The sequence below is a fragment of the Daucus carota genome, chromosome 2 (assembly GCF_001625215.2).
Source record: "Daucus carota subsp. sativus chromosome 2, DH1 v3.0, whole genome shotgun sequence".
NCBI classification, from domain to species: Eukaryota; Viridiplantae; Streptophyta; class Magnoliopsida; order Apiales; family Apiaceae; genus Daucus; species Daucus carota.
This window is the reverse complement of record NC_030382.2, coordinates 16,416,966-16,427,164: the sequence shown is the minus strand read 5'-3', so window position 1 is coordinate 16,427,164 and position 10,199 is coordinate 16,416,966. Positions and strand designations below refer to the sequence as shown.

The following is a 10,199-nucleotide window of genomic DNA, read 5'->3' as shown; positions in this document are numbered from 1 at the left end:
AGTACACCTCCAAAACTCGGCATGACTTTTCTTGAAAAAGTCATACCGAGGATTTACACTCTACCAACAACAATCGGTATGACATTTCAAAGGAATGTCATACCGGACGCTCTGAAATGTCATATTCAAGAGCTCGGTATGACATTTCCTTATAATGTCATACTGACCCCTGAACCTCCCATGACTTTACCTTCAAAAGTCATACATGTCTCCTTTTTCATCTTCTACTCGCATACATGCATATACATACATCGCCATTGTTGCTTAATCGTTTTTTCAAGTTTTTGACCGAAAAACTTGCTAGTTACTAATTACAAGTCTAAAAGCTTGCTGATTCCGATTTTTAATCCAGAAAAAAACACGAATTGCTGCCAATTTTTTTACAAAATCGAAGCCCCAAATCGATTTTCTGGGATGTTGTTTCACGATTCCATGGCTGTTTCTTGATTTTTCTGGGCTATATGTACTGCTATTGATCGTTTCTTGCCAATTTGTGTTGAGTTTTAAGTGAAAAATTTGAAACCCACTTCTTTGGTTTTTCGAATTTTTGGGGTTTTAGTGAACAAATTGGGGCTTTTTGGACTTGTTGGGAGTTAATATTGGCCATTTAAAATTAATTAAATTTAATTCGAATTTAATCTTTTAATTCAAATTATTAATTAATTAATTAATTGATATTTAATTATTAATTGAAATTTGCGAGATATTTGAGAATTAATATTTTATTTGAAAAATTCTCGATTAATTCAATTTTTAATTCTAAAAATGGCTGGTCGTTTCGTAATTGAGGAAACAAACCTGAACGGTTATTTTGATCTGGAAGCTAGTCTTGCTAGATTTAGACCCTGGGTGAGATTCCTTAATAGCCAGTCTCTCGTCAGTACAGCTATCACAGCCAATGCAGATCTTCAAATCCAACCAATTCAGGACTTTTACTCGACTGCCCTGAATACTACTCTGCTTGATAATCATCGGATGTTTGGAGATATTACTAGAGGACGGACAATCCATATCAATACTGATGATATGAATCGGATACTTGGGTTTCCGAGAGACAATTTTGCTGAATTCCCGACTGAAGAAGAGACGATTCAATTCTTTCAGACAATTTTATATCAGGGAGAGATATTTTTGCCAAGAATTTTGAAAGGCAATCTCAAGCCGGAGTGGGACCTTTTCTTCGATACTTTACCCAAAGTATTTGCGCATACCACTCGGAAGAACTTCAATGTCATTTCTTCTCTACTTCAGAAGATTGGATTCTGCATTGCTCACAATCTCCCAGTTAATTTTTTACGAAGTTGGGACCGCTGAGGAGTCGGTCAGTTGAGCACAATGCAAAGATCTCGTGCTTTTATCCAAGGTTCATCATGTTGTTCCTTAATGACAAGATGACCGATGCTGAGAAGAACTTTTACTTCAACTCTCCTGTTGCACCAATTCCTCGGGCCTGCACCAACTTGATGACTCAGCTGGATAATAAGAACAAGTTTCCAACTGTTCCTCTGATTGTCACTCCACATATGCTAGAACAGTTCAATACTCAGCTGCAACCTTATCAGCTTCCAGTGGCTCCTCCTCAACCTCAACAACAACAACTGCAACAACAACAACCTCAACCTCTACAGGATCAACCACAACCACAAAAGTCTCAAGAAGAACAATCACCGCATCAATCATCTAACCAATCACCACATCACTCCCCTCTTCATCAACAACAACCTAACCCTTCATTTGAAGATGAACTACAAGAATACATATTCTTCGAGAATGATCCATCTTCCTCTGAACCACTACCACACCAACAACACTCCCAAAATATACCACAAACACAATCAACCTCTCAACCACTACCATCCGACTCTACCATCAACCCGGAGCTGCAGTCTACAGGTAGCTCAGGTACTTTCTAACTTTTCATCTAATTTTACTTTTGATACGTCACAGGCATCCGGAGGACAATTTGTTCCTTCACTACCTTTTAACGCAACTCAGGGAACATTGGTAGTATATACAGGTACAGCGGGAAGTGTGAATGAAGAGAGTGAAGAAAGGCAAACACCAAGCGATACACATGCACGTGAGGAGAGTGAAACAACTCTTAGTGTACGTGAGGTGAGTGCACACACTGACCCGGCTCTATTTGAGGAACAAATGGAAAAGCTAAAAGATGAACTTGCCCGGATGATTGTGGAAAATGAGAAATTGAAAGGTGGATAGTTGGTCACCTTGGAAAAGAAAGCAGATGAGCAGCCATCTAGTTCATACGGAGATGAGCTGAATAAAGAGATTCATGAGTTGTCAGTCCAGATGAGGTCCAACCATGAACTTTATATGGCAAAGTTTGATGCAATTGACAGCACACTGGCTCAAGTGCTCACTCATCTGCAGAACCCAAAATCAAATGATCAAGATTCCAGAGAGGATCCCTCAACTAAGGGGGAGAATAGAGACAAAGGTGACAGGGATGACAGAGGAAATAGCTCAAATCAAAGCAACAAGGGAAATACCTCTGGATCTGCCCCTGACAAAGAATCTGAAAGGTTTAAAGGAAAAGAACTGTTATATCAGTCCGATAATGTCTTCAACTCTGACAGTTATGATGATTATCCGAATGACATGGATGATGATGACATATTCGATGCTACTTACCGTCAAGTAGAAGAAGAAGGAAAATTCGATGAAATCTATTTGTTTCCGGATGAAGAACCTGTTGACCTAGAACATGAGGAGAATGTTCGGAAGTTCAAAGCTGAAAATGAAGCTAGGAAGCGTAAGCTTTAAGATTATCAAAAACTTCTAGAGGACAAGCTGATCACTGAAGAGCAAATCAAGATTCAAAAACAAAAAATCTATGATACTGCCTGCAAGCAGAAGAATCTTGATTAAGGAGGAAAGAAGGACAGAACTGGGACATTGCAAAGAGGATTTTCAATGGACCTCAAAGGAAGCCTTTCAATGACAGAAAGTGAAAGGCATATGTTTAGCCTATTTGTAATTAAAGAGGTACCAACTCAACTCTGATAAGAAAGCAAGGTAAATAGCAAGTACTGATGAAGGAATCCGTACGAAGAACGTCAAGTGATTTATTGAAATTATATGTCTGAAGAATTTCAGGATGCTGCTGCACACCACTGGAAGAAGTTCATTAATATGTTCAAGCCTCAGTGTACAAATAATCTTTTGTAGCACGTCCAGAAGTCCAGAAGGTATAAAGTTTTAATACTTTATTTATTCAGAAGATTCCATACTATTGTTACTAATGAAGAAGAACTACGAAGACAAAGAATCGAGGAACAAGCCACGTCTCAAATGTTTATTTGATAAAGAATATTTATTTCAGCTAGATACAGATGAACCATACAGTACATTTGCGTGTCAGCTGCTCAGATTAAGTGTTCTGCATCAACTATAAATGGCCGTTCAATCAAGACAAAGACCTACAACGTTCGACAAAGCTTAGAGTCTCTGCTGTTGAAGGAATATAATTTTATAAGTATTTATTTAATTATTTCACTTATCAAAATAATTAAATTGGTTGTATAATTTATTTATTAAATTAATTCACCTTCGAATTAATTTAATTTATGAATTTATATAATTAATATAATTAAGTGAGTAATTATCTAATATTTATATAATTATTTAAACTATTTTTAAGGTTTAAAAGGGTCGGTATGACATTATCAAGAAATGTCATACCGTGTCCTCCTTTATGGCTTTGTTAGTCATGACTTAAACAAGTCATACTGGTGGGGGTGTGCATGGTTTAAATAGGCAGCATGACTTTCTAAAAGAAAGTCATACCGTGTACTATACACTGTCTTAACCCACATGACTTTATTAAGTCATACCGTGTGATGCAGTATGACATTCTTTGAATGTCATACCGTTTGCATCCTTAATTATGACTTATTAAGTCATACCCTTTGCATCTATATGTCTTATAAAGTCATACCTCCTTATCCCTTATGACTTTAGCTAGTTATGTCATGCCAAATGACCCTTGAAGGCCAAGGAAATAATGTCATACCGTTTGTACCAGTATGACATTCCTTTTAAATGTCATTCTTTCCTTCCTTTTGGCATGACTTTGCTTTGTAATGTCATTCCTATGCTACTAAGTCATTCCTTTCAATGTCATACCTAGTTCCAAGTGCTTTGCCTATATATATGGCTTCACTTCTTCATTTCAAAGTTGTTCAAGCATTGTAAAAGCTTTCAAGTTGTTTGTAACTTGCAATTGTTATATCCACAATTTTCTGTGCTTTGATCACTCGGTTGTTTTAATCATGAAACTAGAATACATCCTGTCGAATTTATTCTACGAACTTTAGTGGACATTAAAACGAACCTTATGAATTTATTCTACGAACTTTAGTGGACATTAAAACGAACCTTATTAATTATATAACGACTTAAAACATTGTTATATTAACTAATTAAAATCTGATTAACAAGTTTAATTCAAATCTTTGTTTCAAAAAAAAAAAAAAAGTTTAATTCAAATCTGATTATTCCGCCGCGATTTTTAGTGACGATTGTATTCAACCCCCCCTTCTACATTCGTTTCAGGACCTAACAATTGGCATCAGAGCGGTTGATACCATTTTCCGTATCAGATCCTATACACACTCTGTAACGTTCAAATATTTTTTATTCGAATTAATTTTATTCCAAAAATTAATTCTGATTTAAAATATTTTTCTTTCAAAAATCCAAATCTCATCCAAAAACTATTCACTTCAAATCCTTAAACATGAGTACACAAAAGATCAGTAGCATCAAAATCCCACCGTTCAACAAGTAACACTTTAGCCTATGGAAGAGGCACATGTTATTATTCCTCTGCACAGCCAACAGAAAATATATCGGGATATTAAATAAAGGTGTTTCTATTCCGATGAAAGTCATATTAGCACACGAAGAAGAAGGTGTGTTAATACCTCATCAGACCATTCCGAAAGAACTTCATGAGTACACAGATGAAGAGGGTGAATAGATGAACTTAGATGACGCTCTTCAACTAATTTTGGTGGAATCTCTAGATCCAGTAATGTACAATGCTGTTGTTAATTGTACAAACGCCAAGCAAATCTGGGATACATTAGAGATCATCAATGAAGGCTCAGATGAAGTTAGAGAAAACAAGAAAGAGATACTGATGGCTCAGTATGAACAGTTTGGTTCCAATCCCGGAGAAGGGATTTCAGAAGTATTTATCAGACTTAATAATCTGATTAATAATCTAAATTTAAATGGGAAATACTACGACAAGAAAGAGGTCAACATGAAATTTCTCTTAACACTTCCTGAACATCTGGAACACAGAATCACTGCCATCAGGGAAAGCAGAGATCTGAATGAGATATCTCTGGAGAGACTCTACGGAGTGTTGAAAACTTATGAACTTGAACAAGTTCAAAGTAAACAGAGATATGGCTGGGGTAAAACACTGAACCATTCAAGAGCTCTAGTTGTTGAGTCACCTGTACCGGAAGAGAAGAAGGATGTTGTTGTTCCTTCTAAAACCACTCAGGAATTTGTTGTACCTGAGATGGGTCAGACTGCTTTTTCCAGTGGTGACGAAGAGTTCTATACAATGGAAGAGCTAGAACAATTAGAAGATCAATCTCTATCACTGTTTGCCAAGAAGTTTGGAAACATGAGATTCAGGAAGAACCCCTCCTACAAATACAAACCTACTGTCAACAGGTTTCAAAAAGGAGGTTACTCATCTTCTACGAGCAAAGGAGGATACAAGACTGGGATGGTGGATAGAAGCCAGTTCAAATGCTTTAACTGTGGTGAACCTGCAGGACACTTTGCAACTGAATGCAAACAACCCAAGGTTCAAGGAAAGAGAAAAGATTCCTACGACGAGCTGAAGCAGAAGTATGATGCACTAGTGAGAAAGCATCAGGGTACTTCTGGAAATCAAAGTTTCAAAAGCAAGTCTTATCTGGCAGAAGGGAAAAGCTGGGATGATACAGATAGTGATGAAGAGGAGCAGCTAGGGAATGTTGCTCTTATGGCTAATGCTAGATCATCTTCACCTCCTCCTGCTGGAAGCTTTCAGGTAGATCCTACATGCCCTAAACTTTTTATGCAATTAGGACTCGAAAGAGATGATGCTATTAAAAAGTTGAAAGTTGCCAATCTTGAAATTGATACACTAGTCTTAGATATTCATGCTTATAAAATGAATGAGATGAACGTATTAAAACCTAAAATAGAACAATTGACTATGGATTTAGGATTACAATGTGCTAAAGTCAAAGTTCTAGAGAAAGGTGAGATTGCTTTAAGACTTCAGCTAGACGAAGAGAAAGTGAAATGTAAAGCCTTTAAGGATGCCTCCACTATAGTCAAAGAACTTAATGATAAACAAGAGATCAAGAGAACTGTTGGAATAGGTTTTGACTATAATAAATCTGTAGGTAAGGCTAGTAACATTACTCCCTTTAAGAAGAGTGTTGAGGAGAGAGGAATTCCTTTTGTTTTGAAAGATTCCCCTCAACCCCTATTTAAATCCTCAGAAGCTGAACCTCTGTTAGAAACTCCTGTTGTCATTAGATATGAACTCAAACAGGAAGACCTTAAAATGAAAGAGAGTAATGAGAAGAGAGATGAGATCCTGACATCACTGAAACCAATCAAAATGAAAGGCAATGTTAGGTTGCCTAAAGCTGGTTTAGGTGTTAACTCTGAGAGAACTAAATTCAACAAGCCTAATAACTTTGTGAATAGTAAGAACAAGAACAATAGATGTCATTCTACTGAGAACTTTAAATCTGTTAACAAGGTTAGAGTAGAATCTATTGATGTTCCTACTGCTGTGACTGATATTCCTGTTGTTCCTGTTTTTGATGCATGTCATAAATGTTGTGGTGTTGATAATTGCATGACTTGTGCTTTCAATATGATGTCTGCTTATTTTAGAAATTTGCATGCTAAAAATGAAAACACATCACCTAGACAACACACAAACAATAAGCATGCTACATCAAAGACTGCTAGTCCTCCTCGTGTTAGGAAGGAGACTTATGTTCCAAAGCCTAAAACCAAGGTTTATAAGGCTGTTGTTAAGGAAGTAAGTTCAGTCAAATCAGAACCAAATATCAGTCCAAGAGGCTCTGTTGTATTACCTGATAGAAATCAATTCTTTAAGTTTGCTGGACCCAATCAAGTGTGGATCCCAAAGAAGGTTTAATCAAGTTGTCTTTTGCAGGGTGCCAGTGGAATTGTACGAGTTACCTGGGTGCTTAACAGTGGAGCGTCAATGCACATGACTGGCAATAGATCCCTGCTGGAAGACATAAGAGAAGGAGCTGGCCCAACAGTCAGTTTTGCTAATAATAGCAAAGGTCGTATTGTGGGATATGGCAAGTACAAAATTGGAAGGATCATCATAGAAGATATTGCAATAGTTGAAGGACTTCAGCATAATCTCCTGAGTGTCAGTCACTTTTGTGACAAGGGATATCATGTTCATTTTGAAAAGGAGATATGTATCATTAAACATATCAAGGATAAGCGTCCTTCACTATGTGGCATAAGGAAAGGCAATATATTCGTAGCTGATTTATCTTCAGGACCAGGAAACGAAGTTCACTGTTTCTACGCCAAAGCGTCTGCTGAAGATAGTTGGTTATGGCATAAGAAACTCTCACACCTTAACTTCAAAACCATGAACTCTCTAGTCAAGAGAGATCTAGTGAGAGGTTTGCCTTCCCTGGAATTCTCAACTGATGATCTCTGTGAAGCTTGTTAGAAAGGAAAAGCAAAGAGAGCATCTCACAAAGGCAAAACCATCAATACCATTACAGATCCACTTCATTTGTTGCATATGGATTTGTTTGGCCCCGTGAATGTTGCATCAATTGATGGAGAAAGATATGCCTTAGTCATTGTGGATGACTTCTCGAAATTTACTTGGGTTTACTTCCTGGCCTCTAAGGATGAAACCCCGATGACAGTTATTGATCATATAAAGCTAGTTGAATTGGATATAGGTGTGCCAGTGTAAGCTGTAAGATCAGATAATGGCACGGAATTCAAGAATCAAATTCTAATCAACTTTTACTCTGAAAAGGGAATTAGAAGGCAGTATTCAGCACCAAGGACTCCTCAGCAGAATAGAGTCATCAAAAGAAAGAATCGTACACTGATTGAAGCTGCAAGGACTATGATTGCTGAAGCAAAGCTTCCACTGTACTTTTGGGCTGAAGCTGTGTCTACTGCCTGCTATACCCAGAATAGAACTTTGATCAATAAGGATCATATGAAAACTCCATTTCATCTGTATGACAACAAGAAACCTTATGTCAAACATCTTCATGTCTTTGGAGCCAAGTGTTATGTTCTCAAGGATGGAGAAGAGAACTTGAACAAGTTTGAGCCAAAGGCATCTGAAGGAATTTTTGTTGGTTATACTAATAATGCTTATAGAGTTCTTGTAATTGATACTCTGTCAGTGAAAGTTAGTGTCAATGTTACATTTGATGACACTAAACTCCCAAGTTTACAATCTGCTGATCCATCTGAATCTCTGAAGTTTGACAACTATCCAGATTCTGATTCAGATGATGATGTTCCACCTGAGGTTGCAAAAGGTGATGACAACAATGATAATGATCCAGGCAATGGTGGAGGAAATGGCAATAATGCTGGAAATTCCACTGATGCTAGTGGTGGATCATCAGGTCAACCTGGCAACAGCTCAGGGGAAGCTGGTGGATCAACTAGTCATACACATCAGCCTAATGATAATACTGCTGAATCATCAAGGACACAACTTCCAAGGGAAAGGATTTGGAGCAGAGATCATCCTTTTGATCTGATTATTGGTGATCCTGATGTTGGTGTAAGGACTAGAAGTGCTACATCTAACGAATGTTTATTTTCTGGATTTCTATCTCAACTAGAACCAAAGAAAATAGATGAAGCACTTGCTGATCCTGGTTGGGTTCTTGCCATGCAAGAAGAACTCAATCAATTTGAGAGACAAGAAGTCTGGGCCCTGGTTCCAAGACCAAAAGGAAAATCTACTATTGGAGCTAGATGGGTCTTCCGTAACAAGTTAGATGGTGATGGCATTGTTGTGAGAAACAAAGCCAGACTGGTTGCAAAAGGTTATTCTCAGGAAGAAGGAATTGATTATGATGAAACCTATGCTCCAGTTGCTCGTCTTGAAGCCATCAGAATATTCCTTGCATTTGCTGCACACTCCAACTTCAAAGTTTATCAGATGGATGTGAAAAGTGCATTTCTGAATGGAAAGCTGGAAGAAGAAGTATATCTGGAACAACCTCCTGGCTTTGAAAATCCAGAATTTGCTGATTTTGTGTACTTCCTATTCAAAGCTGTCTATGGACTCAAGCAGTCACCAAGGACATGGTATGACACCCTCTCTGAATTTTTAATTGAAAATAAATTTACTAGAGGTGTCATAGACAAAAATCTCTTTTACAAATTGCATGATAATGATATGATATTTGTTCAAATATATGTTGATGATATTATATTTGGTTCTACTAACGATAACTTGTGCAAGAGATTTGCTAAGTTAATGCAGAGTAATTATGAAATGAGTATGATGGGTGAGCTATCCTACTTTCTTGGTCTTCAAGTAAGCCAAAAGGAAGATGGAATCTTTATTTGCCAGTCAAAGTATGTCAGAGATCTTCTAAGAAAGTACAATCTAGAAGACTGTTCACCGGCAAAGACACCCATGGCCACTGCCACTAAGCTTGACCAGGATCAATCTGGTAAGAAAGTTGATATCTCAAGCTATCGAGGTATGATTGGCTCATTACTCTATCTCACTGCTAGTAGACCAGATATTATGTTTGCAACATGTTTGTGTGCTAGGTTTCAAGCTGTACCTAAATAATCACATCTTATTGCTGTCAAAAGAATCTTTAGATATCTTAAGGGTACACCTGGTTTAGGTATTTGGTACCCTAAGAATACTGGTTTTGACTTAACCGGCTATACAGATTCTGATTATGCAGGTTGCAGGATTGATAGAAAGAGTACGTCTGGAAGCTGTCAATTTCTAGGACGTCGGTTGGTTTCCTGGTACAGCAAGAAGCAACACTCAGTGTCCACTTCTACTGCTGAAGCTGAGTACATAGCTGCTGGAAGTTGCTGTGCTCAGATTCTCTGATCAGGAATCAATTAAATGATTATGGTAT

The 10,199-nt window shown here is 37.5% G+C and overlaps 1 protein-coding gene across 1 annotated transcript; it reads left to right on the top strand.

Moving 5' to 3' along the window:
* Nucleotides 1–1,391: 1,391 nt before the first annotated feature.
* LOC135150389 (uncharacterized) lies at nucleotides 1,392–2,784 on the top strand. The gene is made up of 3 exons (XM_064086676.1): nucleotides 1,392–1,902; nucleotides 2,018–2,115; nucleotides 2,221–2,784. The coding sequence occupies exons 1-3, from the start codon at nucleotides 1,392–1,394 to the stop codon at nucleotides 2,782–2,784; spliced, it is 1,173 nt and encodes a 390-aa protein (XP_063942746.1).
* Nucleotides 2,785–10,199: the final 7,415 nt, after the last annotated feature.

Excerpts from the sequence above, each read along its gene's own strand:
- LOC135150389 (XM_064086676.1), top strand. The coding sequence starts at position 1,392 with ATGACCGATGCTGAGAAGAACTTTTACTTCAACTCTCCTGTTGCACCA. Across the intron at positions 1,903-2,017 it reads GCAGTCTACAGGTAGCTCAG|GTACAGCGGGAAGTGTGAAT; the intron begins GTACTTTCTAAC and ends TAGTATATACAG. Across the intron at positions 2,116-2,220 it reads CAACTCTTAGTGTACGTGAG|TTGGTCACCTTGGAAAAGAA; the intron begins GTGAGTGCACAC and ends AAAGGTGGATAG.